This window comes from Schistocerca gregaria, chromosome 3 (assembly GCF_023897955.1).
Source record: "Schistocerca gregaria isolate iqSchGreg1 chromosome 3, iqSchGreg1.2, whole genome shotgun sequence".
NCBI classification, from domain to species: Eukaryota; Metazoa; Arthropoda; class Insecta; order Orthoptera; family Acrididae; genus Schistocerca; species Schistocerca gregaria.
In genome coordinates, this window is record NC_064922.1 from 149,741,587 (window position 1) to 149,761,924 (window position 20,338).

The 20,338-nt window shown below is 37.6% G+C and overlaps 1 protein-coding gene across 2 annotated transcripts in view; it reads right to left on the minus strand.

The window, feature by feature from the left end:
- Nucleotides 1-1,597: 1,597 nt before the first annotated feature.
- The window catches only part of LOC126355218 (RNA-binding region-containing protein 3-like), a 50,745-nt gene continuing 32,004 nt past the window's right edge, over nucleotides 1,598-20,338 (minus strand). Inside the window, exons 4-7 of one of the 2 annotated variants that reach the window (XM_050005474.1) lie at nucleotides 19,087-19,877; nucleotides 5,402-5,555; nucleotides 2,190-2,393; nucleotides 1,598-2,108 (exon numbers count right to left, since the gene is read on the minus strand). In XM_050005474.1, the coding sequence (XP_049861431.1) occupies nucleotides 2,222-2,393; nucleotides 5,402-5,555; nucleotides 19,087-19,877 (1,117 nt within the window). In that variant the 3' untranslated portion in view covers nucleotides 1,598-2,108; nucleotides 2,190-2,221. The remainder of the gene's footprint in view (nucleotides 2,109-2,189; nucleotides 2,394-5,401; nucleotides 5,556-19,086; nucleotides 19,878-20,338) is intronic. The other variant, XM_050005475.1, reaches the window with a different exon arrangement.

Consider the following 20,338-nt stretch of genomic DNA (forward strand, 5'->3'; position numbering starts at 1 on the left):
TGCTGGTGTTCAGTGGAGATGAATGTGCAGAAAAAATCTGACATGAGATGTGCTATCGCTACCAAGTTCTACAACAGGAATAGTCTGACAGAAAAGACTCTCTCTCTCTCTCTCTCTCTCTCTCTCTCTCTCTGTGTGTGTGTGTGTGTGTGTGTGTGTGTGTGTGTGTGTGTGTGTGTGTGTGTGTATGTGTATGTTTAAGGCCTGCCTAATTGTTTACAGCACTGTAGTTGACTTGGGTCATTCAGTAAACATTTTAAATATAAATTAAGTATTCCAAACACTGCATTAGTTAAACTCCCACTAAATACATTAAAAAAATGTTCAAATGTGTGTGAAATCTTATGAGACTTAACTGCTAATGTCATCAGTTCCTAGGCTTACACACTACTTAACCTAAATTATCCTAAGGACAAACACATACACCCATGCCTGAGGGAGGACTCGAACCTCCGCTGGGACCAGCCGCACAGTCTATGAGTGCAGCGCCTTAGACCGCTCAGCTAATCCCGCACAGCTAAATACATTCTTTCCTCCTTCAATTATCTTCATCTATTTCACTAGCCACTTTCAACTAGTGTTCACAATGGTTCAATAATAATCATGGGTAATACGTGTTTGCAAAGTTTAATTTTAAGTCATGGTGGCAGACTGAAACTTTTTGATTCAGTATGATGGACTATTTTTTAATTTGTTTTTTGATGTCCAAATTAATGATTATGTTCCAGTCTGCCTATGATGCACTTCAGTGAAGTTGTTTACCTTTTTGATAAACAATGATGAGAGGTTATAGTATAATTGGGGGGGAGGGAGGGGGGGGGGGAACTCAGTGTTCAGGCTGTGAATTTAGTACAGCATGTGGTTTCTAAAACAGCTAGCTTAAGACTCGCTAACCTATAAGAGTCCAGGTGGACGACTTTCAAAAATATTTTCACTGTAGACAATGAGTGTTGTGGAGGTAGTTATTGCTTTTTTCACTCTTTTGAAGACTGTAAGAACTTGGTTTGTACGACTGCTAGTTATAATATATTAGGAGGGCTCTATTTTTACTGTGGTAATATTAAGCAGCAAAATGTGTACACATTATTGGCATATTAAAAGTGTTTACCAATATCTACTTAACAACATTATTTGGGTTTCTCAGCTAGTACAATGATGTGAAATAGTGGGTTGCATAATTACTTCACACACAGCAATGTAAAGTGAGAATGAAAAATCCCCTGGTCTACTTTTATGTTAAAGCAAGTTACCTGTTTACTCAAAGAATAAAAATCACCTTTTTACAATACTACACCTTGAATACAAAACAATCTAAATCAGACTGTTCATTGCTTTTAAACAGTGTTGAGTTGGCAAAGCACTGTTACCATCTATAGGGACAAACTTAGACCTAATTTGATGTTAAAATTTCCAAGTGTAATAAACTATGTCAGAAGAGAAAAAATGTCAACTGAATAACACCATTGCCCTTCAATCATAACCAGAAGTATCGATTCAAAGTTTGTCATGTCTTCCAAATCATTCCTCATACTATTCACTTGTTTCTTCTGTCCTACTAACTGAATTTGTTGTTTATCGTAGGAATAATTATGCTTCAGTATGTAAGAATTCATTTCTTTTATTGCCAAGTGAGCTTTTTTCGTACTTGACGCAATCCGTATTTACATAAAACAAAATTTCTTGAAAATATGTTTAAGATACAACTGCACATCAGTATATGTAAATAAAGTTCAAACAGGTGGAGACAGAATTATAAAAGAAAGAAACACTGTATAATGTACAAAAGGATGTTATGAGGCTTTCCATAATATTCTGAAAAGTCAAACACTAGCAACATTTTGTGAATATAGGTATGCTTTATGTTCTTTATAGGAGCACTCGCATATTTATTCATCTCTCTCTTATTACTTCACATGCTGGTCTTCTTACAGATTACTTGATTTATTTCATAAATTCTCCTTGTTCATAAGGAAGCAAATCCAGAACCAGATATTTATATAACAGTACAAAAAGAAATTTCTATTACATATCAGGGAAGTTTCTGCTGCATCTCTTGCTTCTTCTGTCTTCATTATCTCCAATGGTGGAAATGTATGTGAGTGCCACATCTGAAACATACGTGTGCATATAAGGATGATTTGGCCGCAATGAGATTCATTTATGATAGAAAATAAAGTCTAATGACTTACCAAGGATGAGTGAACTCAAATGGTGTATTATTCTACATTTTATCTTTTGCTATTGCTGACCTAGCAAACTGCACAACCAAAGGTTTATCCTTGAGTATGTATCCATTTGTCTCTTTCAGTGCTAACTGAGCTTGCTTCATACTTGGTAATGTGACGAAAGCTTGTCCCTTCATTCGACCTTCCTTCATTAAACGTATGTCGAACCTGCAGTGTAACATTAATTTTTAACTGCTGCGAAACCACAACTACAAAGCATAGTTACACACACAAACTTCTGTGGATATTTGCTAAAAAGCCAAGCTAGAATCTGAGATATGGTTGATACTGACGTCATTACGTGTGAAGGACTTTCTTGGACGGGAGAAAAATGGGGAAAGAAATCAACTGTGGTCATGTTGGAGAAACAGCCTGGTATTTGCAGCAATGATTTCGGATAATTGAAAATACCTGTATCTGGATAGCCAGATGGCAATTTGCACTCCAACTATCCAGTATATGAACCTCACACCTAAACCAATGCACCACCTTACTTGACAATTTAGGACACAGGACAGTATGTGTCATGCCAAAAGCAGTTCCTGTAAAAAGCTGCAGTTAGGGAATGGATGGTAAGAGACCCATAAGGGACAGCACTGTGAGGAAAAGGGCAAGAGGATCAGATGGTGAGAGTGAAATAAAATTAATTTTATTTTGTTTTGAGTCCTCTAGTAATTCCTCAGACACATTAGTGTTTATCAGGAGTTAACATTAATGTCTGTAAAACTACTACACCCAGAAGTAATGACTCAAATGAATCTTAACTTGGACAATGTGTACAACAATGAACTGGCAATAAGAGAATAAAACTAAATCAAATGATGGAAAATCCAGGATGGAATGTAACAATATTATGAAAAGGAAAGTTGTCACACACCATATAGCACACACAGTATGGCAGTAGCTGTCATCTATTTTTGACAAAGGACTTGTCGGCCAAAAGCTTATTTGTGATAAGTCTTTTTGTTGTGCCTATATGCGACTCAGCATCTTCACTATATGGTAAGTGGCAATTTTCCTTTTCATAATATTGTGAGATTAAAACTAGAGAGAGATGACTTAGGCCCTTCAACAATTTCCCTATTGCAACAGGCTACATGATTGTTACCCTTATCTCTGTAAAGAATCCTCAAATAAAGTGGAGACATGAAAACAGGTGCCAGTCAACACTGTTGACAACAAAGAGCACAATAGCAGCACATGAGCAAGCTTGAAAGAGGCTAAAAGGTAGCTTCCTAAGAGAAACTTTGACATTCAGTGACAATCTGGTTTGCACAGGAGATGCTGACACACAAATGATATGTACGTAGAATAAGTGGATAAAAGAGGAGAAGTACAGTGACAAGACAGTACTGGACTATGCAATCTGATTATAGTACAGAATGCCTGTCGATTTTTTCACATGATGGTAAGAGACTGCACTCTTTCATCCAAAGCATAGGCTAAAACTAAACATTACAACCTGTGTAGACCTATCTGTGTCAACAGTTGACTGATACCATCTGCAGAGTGCATGTCATTACAAGTGCCTAAGAACATAATCATATTATAAACACTGTAAGAGGAGTATTGACAGCAAAATGTAGTGTTTTTAAATGAATTACACTTCATTAAGCCCTACAACACAGTCTGCATGCATGTTCAGTGCCACAATTTGGCAGTCTGCAGGTTGGACGGTCAGATGAACATACCCTGTGTGTCCTACCACAGCTTCAGGCACCTTCAGACACCATATATTAGCAGAATAACATCTGGCCACAAGTGGTAAGGAATGTGCATGTCTTCTTCGTACACGCAGGTATGACTGCTTCCCTGGTCTTCATGTTTTGTCTGACAGGAATCCATCAAACATGTATGGAATATGGTTGATTGGTAATTGTCATTCTGGGATCAATACTTTGTGGAAATGCACAGAAAATTGGAGCTAATTAATAATTCCATAATCCCAATCATTTAAGTTTTCTCACATTCCTAACATCTCAATCTTCAGTTTTTTTTAAAGTTTACTAAAGGATCTGCTGCCTCATAGCAAGCTAGATTGATTTAGAATACCTGATTAGTTATGGACCGCACACAGGATCTCCAAACAAGAAGCTTTATCACACAAATTGGAAAAATGAGGCCACCATTTGTTGCAAACTTACAACACACTTCTTGCACCTGTTGGTACTATTAAGAAATTTTTTATTGCAATGGGGTATAAATTTTATGTGTTATGTTTAGGTGTGTGTGTGTGTGGGGGGGGGGGGGGGGGTCTACAACTGAAGCGTCAGTGTATTCAGTATATGTTGGAAAGGGTACAATTTGGACCACATCTGTTAAGTAGGTGAGCATAGCCACAATTCATCTCACATCCTGTAACAGCAAATTTTCTGTTACAGGCAGTAGTCAGTGTTGCCACTTTTTTGAAGAGACTTCTTCAGGATATTATTGAGTTCACATGACAAATGCTTTATATTACATGCTTCTGGAATCAGAAACTCTTAACTGTGTTTGATAAGTAGCCCTAAAAAATGGTCCCATATGACACTATGGAATGAAAGTAAGTCAAGAATGTTAGCTTTATTATTTTCATATCACCTGTACTTGTAACATCCTCATTGTAAATATAAGATTTGTTTAGTTGCTTCAACAGTTCTGTGGTATGCTCCTCTCAATGAACTTATAATCAAGTTTCAGTCCCAAGAATTTACTATAGTATATTCCTTCTACGTATGTGTCGTCATATTTTGTGTGTATAATGTCTTTTCATTGTGTGACTCAGCATCTCCTCCATATGGTGAGTAGCAATCTATCCTTCTCATAATACTGTTAATATGTTACTAAAATCAGAATCATGTAAATAAAAATGATTTTCATTTAACACTATGTACTAAATAACTGTTAATATGACAGTAACAAATTCTATACTGCAGATTTGTACAGAATAGATGTAGACACTGGGAATAACTGCTAATTTTCTTGGCATCAACAAAATTGTAATCTCTGTGAACACAGTTTAAAAAGTACACTTGAGAAGGATATTATACAACTTACACAAAAGAGAAGAAACAGACTTAATTATTAAATATTTTGAACTTTGTTTCATCCTCTGAGAAACATTAGTTACTGAAACACTTTTCTTTACTGATGTAGTCAATAATGTTTCTTAATATACCACAACAGAAAATACTTACATGTTTCCCTGCTCTTCAGAATCGGGTTCGTTGTATCTTCTATATATATAATGTAACTCTCTCTCTGTTACTTGCTTGGCTATATTTTTTATGTAGAGGCGACAGGAAGGAATTCCAGGTTGGTAATTCTTGAAAACTGGCAAATGCTTTTGATCTAGAGAATTGATTAAATACATAATGTTAAACAGTAAAGATCAATAACAAGGTATTGGTAAGAAACAAGCTAAGAATTCTTGAAACGTAAATAAATGGCTCTGAGCACTATGGGACTTAACATCTATGGTCATCAGTCCCCTAGAACTTAGAACTACTTAAAACTAACTAACCTAAGGACATCACACAACACCCAGCCATCACGAGGCAGAGAAAATCCCTGACCCCGCCGGGAATCGAACCCGGGCGTGGGAAGCGAGAACGCTACCGCACGACCACGAGATGCGGGCGAAACGTGAATACAAACAAAATTAAAATGTATATAATACTACACAACATTCTAGAACAGATGTGCATGAATTTTATTATTTTTAAGCTGCTTCTTCTAAGTATTTTGGCACACAGGAATATTCCGTAAGGTTAATGGGTTTGGAGCTTTGTCACTAGTACAGCAGCAAATCACTTGATCTTCTTTGAATAACATGTGACAAAACTATGTATGACGTGCAGATACCACTATACTTGGGAGCAGCATAACTGGCAGCAGTGACCCCCCCCCCCCCTTCCCCACAATGGCTAGCAAAAGGACATTTATCACTTACTTGCTTCACATGTCACCCTGTGCTTAATTTCTTAATCTACATCTACACTCTGCAAACCACTGTGAAGTTCATAGCAGAGGGTATACTTTACATTGCATCAACATGATCACAAAAAAATGTATACATTGTTTAATTGTCCATAACTTCCTAATTATAGTCTGGAAATATGTAATGTTTGGTAGTTTAATAGTTCATCTATTTGTGAGTCACCATATAATCATTGTTTTGTTTTATAGTCACCAAATAATGTTTTCTATTGTTATATGAGCCACCACGTAAGTGTTGTTTTGTTTTTAGTTAGGTGAGTAAAGATGGCTAGTGCAAAGCTGACATTTGATGAAATGAAGGCAGTTCTGAAGTGGTACAGTAAGCATGACAACATTAATGAATTTCAATGCCAATAGCATAACGTGTTTTAAACAGGCCCACCAACAGGCGTAACAACTGTGTGCATTCAAGACATACCTGAAGTTGAAGGCCATGTTACAGATGTACGCAATCAATGATCTGGATGACCTTTAACAACCACAAGCCCAGTGAACTCCTGTGCTTTGTAATGACAATTCACTTGTTCACCATAGAAGTTTGTGAGACAATATGCCCCAGAAACCAGGGTGAGTCGCTCAAGTGCCCAGCACATTTTTAAGACTGCAAAGTTTAAGCGCTACAGCTCAAGGTTGCTACATGGAATGAATTAGGATGATACAGATCATACAATGAAGTACTGCAAATGATTTAATAGCATGATTCACAGTAATGAAGTGTTTATAGAGATGGCAGTGTGATCTGATAAAATTCAATTTAAACCGTACAAATCTGCATATTAATGCAGCCAAGCTGTGAATTTATGGGAAGTGAACAAGTGGTGTGGATTATCTTATTGAGATTTGATTGGGCCCATCTTCTTCACAGCACAGTTACTGGTGATGTGTACCTAGAGGTGCTTGAGACACCCATTTTATGTGCCATCCGTGAATTCTATGACAACAAAAAGTTTTACTTTCGACAAGATGGGGCCCCAGCCATCTACCACAATTATGTCATGTTGTACCTCAACAAAAATCTACCCACAAGATGGACAGGCAAAAGAGATGCTGTTGAGTATGCATTATATTCTCCAGACTTAATGCTTCTGGAGTTTTACCTAAAGACAATACTCAAGTATGTTATTTAGTGACAATCATGTACGTTGGATGAACTTCAAGAAAGCATCGAACATGCATGTGCAGATGTCCAGCCGAACATGTTGCAGCTGGTTGTTCACATAGCAGTTCAAAGGCATCACCTGTGTACGGATGTTAGTAGTGACCTCTTCAAACACCTACAGTGGTTTCAGTAACCTGAACTTTAAACTACACTGAAATGAGACATTTCTGTCATTTAATTTTGAACATATGAGCAAGGAAATAGAGAGTAAATTTTTTTTGGCCACTCTTTATTAGGGTTTCTCCTCATTCCATTCACATATGGAGTGTGGGAAATGTGTCTCTGAAGGCACTGTAATTAGTCTAATCTTGTATTTATGGTCCCAAGAGAAGCCATACCTACGGGCCTGTAGAGTATTCCTAGATTACTCACTTAATAATGGCACTGAAACACTGTAAGTAGCCTTTGGCATGGTAGTTTACATCCTCCTTCAAGCACCACCCACCTCAAGTCTTTTTTCATGCTACTGTTAGCACAGCTGTGTCACTGTGTTTCACTCAATCAGTTACTTACATGTTCGTTGTACTGAATTGTTATTTGTTTGCTGAGAGACTTTTGATTTTCATTTTCTACTACTGCTATTCTTGTCTGCAGGTTAAGGTGACTCAGTTAAAAGATACACAGAGTCAGCTGAAGTAAGTTATATACAAAGGGTAAAAATATTTTTTGTGATGAAAATCCCAGAACAGCTGAATTCTTGTTGGCGCCTTGACTGCAACAGCAAAGATGTATGACAACTCCCTCTGAAGAATGCAGAGAATAAGTGCAGAAACATAGGGGGTGGAAGCTTGTGGTCAAGAAATGAAATTTCACTCTCTGAGGAAAGTAATTAGTGGAAGAAGACTGTTACTGATTTATATGATTCCTGGAAGAACTCTGCACTAAACTGGAATTTTACAATTGTGCCTAGTATCCCTCATGGCAAAGGGTGACAGATGTCTTACAAGCCACAGAAAATGCTCATTTGATTGGTAGAATTACCAAACCTTTGAGATCCAGATACAGAAAATGCGAAATTGGAAAATGCAGCCTGATGGAGAGATACAATATTGTCGAAACAAGAGCAATTTCTCTAGGAAAAATGTACATCATTATTTTTCTTAATAAGGTCTTAAAATCATGTCAGAAAGTTCATGTGAAAGAATATGAAGGCTTGAAAGTGCTAAGTGGCAAAGGAAGGGGACTTGTCATTTGTCAGATTATGGCTATGTGTGCAAAGCTAATATTTATATATAACAAATCCAGTGGTTATCACTAGGAGATAAATAGTGATGTGTTTGGACAATGGTTTTTGGACTTATTACATGGTTTAGAAGCTGCTGTCAAGCATAATGTCAGTAATCACTCAATGACAAAGGAAAATATACCTAATTCAAACACATGAAAGGAAACTGTCAGTACCTTAAGAGAATTTTTTTAAAATTGCTATTTAAAAGCAGAGTGTTGGAGGGAGTCAGGTGCCACAAGCACCTTTACAACTACTTTGAACCTGACTGCTTACTTTTCAGAACACAACAATGGGTTTGTGAGGCTTCTCCTTTACAACTGCCAATACAACCCAATTGAAAATCTATGAGAATAAGCAAAAAGAAAAGTAGTGCCCTAAAATAACATGTTCAAAATTAAAGATGTGAATAATGTACTTGATGAAGCTATTGATAATGTTGCTGTGGTAGACTGGATTCAGTGTATACCCCAGATGAATTTGCAAGAAAATGACTTTTGAAGTAAGATATCCATGAAATTTCCATACAAAGAATTGTCACTGCTTAAAATGACTCACCAGCTACTGAATTTTTGGATACATGTAATTCTCCAGAACAGGATAATTAAGTAACAATAAACTGCACGAACTGTTATGTTCTGGTCTTCCTCTTCTGCAAATATGCAAAACTACTGCCTCTCTTGGCTAGTTTTCCAATTTCTTTCTCATCTCCTCTCAAAACTGTATTAATACACAGTAGAACAGACACCAGACATACACTGCCTGTGCTGGCATGTTTGCCAATTTTATTTGTGGGGACTTAGGACCCTTGTTTTCTGCTTTTTACTGAGAAAAAACTTATGTGCAGATCTAATAAATGATTAAATGTTGTTCCATTAATTAACAGATGAACAGAAACAGTATATCTTCCAATTCACATTAAAATGGAAAGATTTGAGACTGGGGACATGACTACTATTTAGCAGCAATATTTTCAAACTTTGTTTTTGACATATGGTTCTGCAGCCATAATAATTTATTTAAAGGCAGGTATTACATGGTTCTGGCTGTAAATGTTTATTACAATGCGTTATCAGATGATTCAGTAATCATCTTATGTGCCAAACAGTTTTGTTGAAAGTATTGTTCGATAGCAAATTTTGCCACGTTCGGTTTGCCACACATGCCTGAGGGCTTCTGATGACCGAGGTCTAAAACAAGAAAACAAATTGGTGTAAATATACACAAAAGGTGGAGGGGGAATATTCCGCAGTCATACCTGCTTATTTATCTACTTTGTAGAAAATTAGCATTGTCCAATGACAACTTTTGAGAGTTTCCATAAAATCATTATGTGTAAAATTTCAGATGAGTTTAATATGTTATTAATTTTACCTGTTGCAAGGGTAAGCAACTGAGAAAACTTAATTGAGTGAAAGTTTGCCCTTTTACTATTAAGTAATGGAAGAATTACACTTATGAGCAATTAAATTAAATGCACCTATCTCGTAGCACATGGTAATTCCCTTTTGCTCCTATGACAATGACAATACACAGCTGCATAGACTCTTTGAGACACTGAAAGGGCTGGTTCAACTGCTATTAAAAATACATGATAACTGGTCTGAGCTGGTCCCAGTGCTAGCATCCTGGTTTATAGGACTGACATCAGGATACCTGGTGTCATGCTAGCATCTTCATAATCGTGGAGCATTCCTCGAAACATACTGACAGTTTACAAGAAGAAGGGCAGTGCATGCTACTGTGGGGTTTTGCTGGTGAACAAACAACTGCTCATGACTGGACAGTAGATTCCCTACTGTTCACTGCCAAGAGACGATGTAGACATATCAGGGACCTCATCTTAAGTATCTCTACCAACCATCTGATCAGTGCCCTCTTGGCAAGCAGGAAATACTGGCTCATTTGATTTTTAGGTATCAGCAAGAGTTGTGACTCAGCAGTGTACAAGAGCTTTTTCCATCCTTTAAACTTCTAATGATGGCTTTCCTACCCTCATGCTAATCTCTATATCCTACAATAATATCTATATGCTACAATATATGGTGAGCAGAGGTACACAAGGAGACAGTATCCATGAGCAAGGTGATGGTTCTGGATGGTATGGCTGCTCCTATAATCTGGTTGCTCATCCTGCAGCTGACTTGTCATGTCAATGACTAGTACAATGTCTGGTAACATATCAGTCACCGACAGCATGCACTATCCTATTTGTAAAAGGCGCACTCACTCTCCAACATAGCACCTGTTTTAATTCAGTTGTTGAGAAGTGTAACATATTGTATGAAATGATGCTGAACAAAAGGAGAATTTTGATGGAACAGCAAACTGTGAAATTATGTGCCTGTGTCTGCTTCCGGATAACAGGAAATGAGACTGCATGGTGGAGAATCAGTTTAAAGGTTGATATTTATTGTGCAATTATTAATCCGAGAGAAAAGTTTCATGGAGGATGTTTTGAGCTCTACTTGATAATGAAAAATAGCTGATGGTGGACAAAATTGAGTGCATGTGAAAAGCAGAGTGACAATAATAAACGAAGCATTTCTGGAAAACAGAAATATATTCAAATAAAAAATAACTTTAAATGTTAAGCAGTCTTTTCTGAACATATCTGTCTAGAGTGTAACCTTGCATGGAAATGAAATGTGGACAATAAGCACCTCTGACAAAAAGACAATATAAGTTTTTGAAATGTGATGTTACAGGAGAATACTGAACAAAATATGAGTAGATCAGGTAACTCTTGAATACTGGCTTTTGTCATGGGATCTTTGGCTGCTGTTTGCTTAAATAAATGACGGCCAAAGCTCCTGAGGCAAAAACCAGTATGCAATATCTGTGAGTGACCATGAAAAACTCAATAATCTTGAACTAATAAAGAGGTAGTACTGAATCAAAGTGGAGGAAAAAAATATGGCACAACTTCACAAAAAGGAGGATATGACCAATAAGATATGTACTTAGGCACCAATGAATTGTCAGACTGGTAATACAGGAAACGGAATAGGCAAAAACTGTACAGAGGGACCAAGGCTCAAATAAAGCAGACAGGTTCAGATGGACATAAGCTGCAGTAGTTAAGCAGGAATGAAGAGACTTTTACAGGGTAGGCTAGTGTGAAGAGCTGCATCCAACCAGTCTGTAGACTGAAGGTCCAACAACATTACAATTCAGTGGAATGTTCAACTTGGCACAGGAAAACCCACTGGAGGAGAAAGACTGTAGGATCAAAGTTTAAATACATACTGAGGATGTGTGCAAGAATTAAACAGAGATGAAAATGTTAACACAAGATACATGATGGCACCACCTGCTGGAAATACTGATAACAGAGAAGCTATAAAGTTAGATGAATGTAGTTGATTTTTGACAACTTGTGCCTAAATTCTCCTAATGTGACCCGCAATCTCTGATGGGACATAATAAGTTCCATTTTTTCTTGTACAGAGTGGCACACATAAAACAGGCCCCTCCACTGAAAGGAATATGAATGAAGAAAACCAATGTACGTCATCACTTTCTTACATTTTTATTGTACAGTTTCATTATTAACTATGTTGTTGTTGTTGTCTTCAGTCCTGAGACTGGTTTGATGCAGCTCTCCATGCCAATCTATCCTGTGCAAGCCTCTTCATCTCCCAGTACCTACTGCAACCTACATCCTTCTGAATCTGTTTAGTGTATTCATCTCTTGGTCTCCCTCTGCGATTTTTACCCTCCACGCTGCCCTCCAATGCTAAATTTTTGATCCCTTGATGCCTCAGAACATGTCCTACCAACTGATCGTTTTTTCTAGTCAAGTTGTGCCACAAACTTCTCTTCTCCCCAATCCTATTCAATTCCTCCTCATTAGTTATGTGATCTACCCATCTAATCTTCAGCATTCTTCCGTAGCACCACATTTCGAAAGCTTCTATTCTCTTCTTGTCCAAACTAGTTATCGTCCATGTTTCACTTCCATACATGGCTACACTCCATAAAATACTTTCAGAAACGACTTCCTGATACATAAATCTATATTCGATGTTAACAAATTTCTCTTCTTCAGAAACACTTTTCCTGCCATTGCCAGTCTACATTTTATATCCTCTCTACTTCGAACATCATCAGTTATTTTGCTCCCCAAATAGCAAACCTCCTTTACTACTTTAAGTGTCTCATTTCCTAATCTAATTCTCTCAGCATCGCCCGATTTAATTTAACTACATTCCATTATCCTCGTTTTGCTTTTGTTGATGTTCATCTTATATCCTCCTTTCAAGACAATGTCCATTCCGTTCAACTGCTCTTCCAAGTCCTTTGCCGTCTCCGACAGAATTACAATGTCATCGGTGAACCTCAAAGTTTTTACTTCTTCTCCATGAATTTTAATACCTACTCCAAATTTTTCTTTTGTTTCCTTTACTGCTTGCTCAATATACAGATTGAATAACATCGGGGAGAGGCTACAACCCTGTCTCACTCCTTTCCCAACCACTGTTTCCCTTCCATGCCCCTCGACTCTTATGACTGCCATCTGGTTTCTGTACAAATCGTAAATAGCCTTTCGCTCGCTGTATTTTACCCCTGCCACCTTCAGAATTTGAAAGAGGGTATTCCAGTCAACATTGTCAAAAGCTTTCTCTAAGTCTACAAATGCTAGAAACATAGGTTTGCCTTTTCTTAATCTTTCTTCTAAGATAAGTCGTAAGGTCAGTATTGCCTCACGTGTTCCAGTGTTTCTACGGAATCCAAACTGATCCTCCCCGAGGTCCGCATCTACCAGTTTTTCCATTCGTCTGTAAAGAATTCGCGTTAGTATTTTGCAGCTGTGACTTATTAAACTGATAGTTCGGTAATTTTCACATCTGTCAGCACCTGCTTTCTTTGGGATTGGAATTATTATATTCTTCTTGAAGTCTGAGGGTATTTTGCCTGTCTCATAGATCTTGCTCACCAGATGGTAGAGTTTTGTCAGGACTGGCTCTCCCAAGGCTGTCAGTAGCTCTAATGGAATGTTGTCTACTCCGGGGGCCTTGTTACGACTCAGGTCTTTCAGTGCTCTGTCAAACTCTTCACGCAGTATCTTATCTCCCATTTCGTCTTCATCTACATCCTCTTCCATTTCCATAATATTGTGCTCAAGTACATTGCCCTTGTACAAACCTTCTATATACTCCTTCCACCTTTCTGCCTTCCCTTCTTTGCTTAGAACTGGGTTGCCATCTGAGCTCTTGATATTCATACATGTGGTTCTCTTCTCTCCAAAGGTCTCTTTAATTTTCCTGTAGGCAGTATCTATCTTACCCCTAGTGAGATAAGCTTCTACATCCTTACATTTGTCCTCTAGCCATCCCTGCTTAGCCATTTTGCACTTCCTGTCAATCTCATTTTTGAGACATTTGTATTCCTTTTTGCCTGCTTCATTTACTGCATTTTTATATTTTCTCCTTTCATCAATTAAATTCAATATTTCTTCTGTTACCCAAGGATTTCTAGCAGCCCTCGTCTTTTTACCTACCTTATCCTCTGCTGCCTTCACTACTTCATCCCTCAGAGCTACCCACTCTTCTTCTACTGTGTTTCTTTCCCCCATTACTGTCAATTGTTCCCTTATGCTCTCCTTGAAACTCTGTACAACCTCTGGTTCTTTCAGCTTATCCAGATCCCATCTCCTTAAATTCCCACCTTTTTGCAGTTTCTTCAAACCTGATTCCTAAATCTCTGTCTTACCATTATGTAATCTATCTGATACCTTTTTGTATCTCCAGGATTCTTCCATGTATACAACCTTCTTTTATGATTTTTTAACCAAGTGTTAGCTATGATTAAGTTATGCTCTGTGCAAAATTCTACCAGACGGCTTCCTCTTTCATCTCTTAGCCCCAATCCATAATCACCTACTATGTTTCCCTCTCTCCCTTTTCCTACTGACGAATTCCAGTCACCCATGACTATTAAATTTTCGTCTCCCTTCACTACCTGAATAATTTCTTTTATCTCATCATACATTTCATCAATTTCTTCATTATCTGCAGAACTAGTTGGCATATAAACTTGTACTACTGTAGTAGGCATGGGCTTTGTGTCTATCTTGGCCACAATAATGCGTTCACTATGCTGTTTGTAGTAGCTTACCCGCACTCCTATTTTTTTATTCATTATTAAACCTACTCCTGCATTACCGCTATTTGATTTTGTATTTATAACCCTGTATTCACCTGACCAAAAGTCTTGTTCCTCCTGCCACCGAACTTCACTAATTCCCACTATATCTAACTTTAACCTATCCATTTCCTTTTTTAAATTTTCTAACCTACCTGCCCGATTAAGGGATCTGACATTCCACGCTCTGATCCGTAGAATGCCAGTTTTCTTTCTCCTGATAACGGCGTCCTCCTGAGTAGTCCCCGCCTGGAGATCCGAATGGGGGACTATTTTACCTCCGGAATATTTTACCGAAGAGGACGCCATCATCATTTAATCATACAGTAAAGCTGCATGTCCTCGGGAAAAATTACGGCCGTAGTTTCCTCTTGCTTTCAGCCATTCACAGTACCAGCACAGCAAGGCCGTTTTGGTTAATGTTGCAAGGCCAGATCAGTCAATCATCCAGACTGTTCCCCTGCAACTACTGAAAAGGCTGCTGCCCCTCTTCAGGAACCACATGTTTGTCTGGCCTCTCAACAGATACCCCTCCGTTGTGGTTGCACCTACGGTACAGCCATCTGTATCGCTGAGGCACGCAAGCCTCCCCACCAACGGCAAGGTCCATGGTTCATGGGGGGATTAACTATGTAATTAACAATTAACTATGTAATTAACAATTTAAGTAACAGATTTACTTTTATTAGTTTGATAAGCATATTTTCGAAAGGAATTTAAAGTCCGTGTTCAAAATGTTCCCTGCCAACATCCAAGCAAAGTTGTGCACGTGGAAGCATGGTAAGGAAAACACTTTTCAGTACTCTTTGAGGAATGTTCGAAACTTCTTCACATACGTTGCTTTTTTTATTGTGTCAAGTGTTCTGGGCTTTTTGCGGTAGACTCCAGCCTTTAGAAACCCCTAGAGGTAAAAGTCGGGAGAGCGGGGTGGCCACAAGCCCTTACTAATGGTCTTCTCTTCTGTAAAATCAGTATGTATATGAGCCACAGACAAATCCAATGTATGAGAAGTTGCCCCATCTTACTGGAAAAACGCACAATTTTTTTTGTTTGGAGTTAACAGAGCTGAAAATTCATTGTAGAGTTGCAAGTAAACATGTGTGTCGACAGTTTCATTGAAGAACAATGGCCCAATAATTCTGTTACCAGATTCAGCACACCATACACCAATTTTTAAATTGTGTAATGGCTTTTGCAGTATATCATGGGGATTCTCTGTAACCCAGTGTCTTGTGTTTTGTAAATTAATGTAACCCAACAGATGAAACCAAGCTTCATCCATTGAAAAAAGGAGGAATGGATCAAGATGCCCCCCCCCCCCCCCCCAGCGACATTTTCCAGCAACCAATTACAGTAATGTGAACGCTTACCCTTGTCCGCTTCTTCTATCTGTTGAACAACACTCACACAGTAAGGCTTCATTTGTAGGCCATGAAGGATGTGTTGACATGTCCTGCGAGGTATTCCACATTGCTTTGATAATCGTCGTGTTGACTTGTATGGACTTCTTTCAATGTGTGCCGCCATATTTGCCACAACTTCAGGTGTACGTACAGTTGGTGCCTTATTTCTCTTAGAATGAACAACACTGCTTGTCGAACGCCACTTTCTCACTAGATCCTGAATCATTGAGTTTGCAGGAATATTACTTTCAGGAAACTTTTCATGAAAGGTGTCACGAACAACTTTAATGGATTCAGACCACACAAATTCTTCAACAATGAACACATGTTCTTCAATGGGTTAAGGCATGACAATGAAGTACATGGTTTATAACGACTACTTTCCGTATGAACTACTCACACACTACTGCTGTTGGAAGGTGGCAAAGAAACTGACAAGCTAGTAATGCTACTCAAGCATGTTCGCATTCTGGTTTTGGTCGGTTTTATGTGGGCCACTCTGTATATACCTTATGTTTCTGTATCTCTCTCTTGTATTTGATACTGACTGTGTGTAATGTTGTATCTTTAGAGGATTGTATATTTTTGTGAACCAAGCATTTTCATATTACCTTCTACATGGAATTTCTCTGTTCCTTCTCTCAGGGCATGGAAGGAGACACATACAAATCTTTTTATAATCTACTTTCATTTATCCGTACAAGGTTCTAAGAACGTTCATGAGGTAAGAGACTTAAGGAGGGTTCCACAAAGATGTGAAGATGCGCAAGTTGAAAAGAGGTGAGAACTATGAAAACACTTGCAATAAAAAGTAGTTTTTTCATCCTTATAAAGATATGCTGTTGATATCTTGACAAATCCAACCTCACTGAACAGCTACGTACAGACATATCGGTAAACAAAATATCAGTTCCTACTATTAGTGGCTTTTATTCAAGTTTTAAGCATATGAGTTAATGTTATGGGCTACTGATCTTTGATTTTGTTATTTTATTCTAAATTTGACTATTTCTTGTTTGAAAGAATGCACAGGACATCTTACGTTGCCTGGCTAAGAGGTAATCGTAAGAGAATGGCAGCAGGGTATGCGACAAACATCTCACTATACACACAATCATATTTATTTTTGCATGTAAACACAAACTGTGCTGTAGTCTGGTATTTATTAGTGATTTTTTCATTATGCTTTACATACAAATTTGTTTTATTACAGCAAACTAAATGGCACTGTGTTACACAGACAAGTGTGTAAATCATAACTGCTACTGTCTCTCACATCACTATCACTAATTCAAACAAATGTTTTGTTTGTTAGGAGGAAGATGCTATTTGAGGATAATTTTGTGACAAACAATGTTAGGCCTATATAAAATTTGGTTTAAACATTTGCAAGAAGAAACTATCATTAACAGGGTGTGCACAGGAGCATTATTTAATGAAGTGAAAACCAAACAAAATAAAAGACACATGGGTCTTATAAACAATTGTGTTGGATCATTTCCAGTGACACATTCTATAAAATGTGCAATATCTGCTTCACTGATAAGTTGCAGATAGTTTATATCCAGCACACTATTTCACAATTTGGGATTTAGGGTTAAAATGGTATGAATCCATGTAGTGGGATTTTGTCAGCAAATACTTCATCACAGTTAAACTTTCGTTTCAGAACAGACATCTTGCTATGGGATTCCTAAGGAGAAGCAGTTGGTTCAATATGAGGAGAAACAACCATACACACTACAAGTTCCTGATTGATCACCTTTTCAAATTTGAATATTTTGTGTTAGTGCTAACTGTGACTATTATGAACGTCGACTGAAACGCATTTTCTAACCCTTATAAAGTGATCAGTTACAACACAGACTTATGCTATAATACTGTGTTATTCTTGCATTCCAGTGGTTAAAAACCTTCAGAAGAAGAAAAAAGTTAGCATATAACAAACAAATTTTATACAATTTGTGGAATGTTTACGATACTTCAGTCCTGTACGCAACAAACATGATGGAGGAAGGAAGATGACACTTTCATTAGAGGAAAGGCAAGAAGTTATGACATTTCAGGGATGGGAAAGGAAACTGCATGTATTTTTTTCAGAAGAACCATCCAGGCATTTGCCTTAACTGACTTGGGAACCACAGAAAACCTCAAGGGCCAAATAGGGATCTGAACCCCACTCTTCCCAAATATAAGTCCAGACTCTTACTGCTGCACTATCCCACTTGGCAACAAATGGGACATCATAATAATGTCAAATGACATTCATGAAACAAATTCACTCAGTGGGCACACAATTTCTTGAGTAAAAAATGTATATCTAGATGGCTGGCACAAAAGTAATCACCATAAAATATTTCAGGACACTAATGAGGAAGAACAAATGTGCCTACATTTCACATGCACTACATCAAATATTGAGTCACTTACAAAACTCTTGTTAACCACTTGGCTTGATCTGTAACTAACACAGGAAGAAGCTTGCGGAAATCAACACATGGCATTAATCATAGCAAGAAAATATTACATAGGATCCAATGGACCTATTTTACTGCACGTGAATAGTAATGGTGGCTGGCTGACTGAAGGTGTATCATTAAATAATCCTGAGTTTACTTCAGTACTGTGCTGTATTCCAGGGTAGGTAACAGATACTAAACTGAAAAAATTAAAAATATGACTTCTGTGATGGAGTCAGATACAAGATTATACAATTATGATCAAATATGAATTTAAGTGTCGTAGGTAAGTGAAGACAATACTTTCTTACTACCCAGAAAGAAAAGGATCATGTGGATGGACTCTGAGTGAAATACAGGGAATTTTATAATTACATATGTAATGCTGTAAAAGCTACAAACCCTTCACCTCCACATAACTTGCTGTTGTTTTGCTTATGGAGCAAATTTCAGCTATCACTGAAACAAAGCAATACAAATATACAATTACCTCGGGATGAAATACGGTTGGCTGCCAATTCTTCAGCTGTAATAATACTGCCGTCATCCTCATTCTTTTCACTTTCCTCTTTGGTTTCATCTGAAACTGGTTTGTTCTCAGGGAACATAAGACCAAAACTTCCATGAGCTTCTTCTTCTATATTTTGGGCTGCAGCCTGCACATCATCTGTTTTTTCTGCAGATGCAGGAATGAGTTTTGCTGGCAACTCAATTTTTTTTACAGTCATTTCACATGGAGGTTTTTCAAAAACTTCCTCTGGTTTATGAGTTGGTTTTACTGTACTTGGAGCAGCAGGTAAGGGCTTCACAAATTTTGGTCTTTTAACTATCTTCTTGTTTTGAGAAGACTTTCGTTTCACTGGTACAATCTCTCTCGGCATTTGGTTTTCAAGATCACTTTCTATCTCAGACTCGTCCTCTGATGACTGTATATCTTCTTCTTCCACAATATCTGTCATATGGCGAGTGCCCTCGTTAGTTTCAGGAAATACGTCCTTTAAGTTACAAGATACGCCTGCTTCAGGAAATATATTTTCAAAAGGCGATGGTAGATTCATTTTGTTCATTAAGTGCAGCACCTGAGTGTAGAATTTTGGCACAGATGCAAGAGCCCGCGAAATGTTTGTGAGTATTGCAACAGTAGGAGGTGGGTACTGATACCTTAAATGTGCTGGTGGTGGCTGCAGGAAGTTGACGGATGAATTCCACGAATTTAATTTGTGAAGAAATGCTTCATAGTATTTTTGAGAATTTTCTTTTTCCTCTTTTGTTGCTTGAATGCTGAAATTAGAATGAAATTTCTAAGTCAAGCACTTTTTCTTTAAGAAAGAACAACAAAGAAGAAGCTAATTAAGGGAACCACACATCATATCCATGACCAATATTATGATGTAAAACATATACATATATATCTCTTACAGAAACACATTTAGATACACAGGTGACATGACGAGTTACCCCAGAAAATTATTTCATAGGAAATGAATGAATGAATGAAAATATGTAGTCACTTATTCCTATGTTCCTAAATTATGGCCAAAAGTTGAACTAAAACATTTCCATAGGTCTCCTATCCAAGTTTTCATCATTGCGCACGAATAACTTATAAAGTTTTACTCATATTCCTGCTTTCTGTCAGCAGAGTGCATTAACCTGAAGAGGCTATTATTGATAGTAAGAAACTGGATACACTGTTTTATCAACAGGCAGCTAAAACTTAAGGACAAAAGTAACTTTTCCAT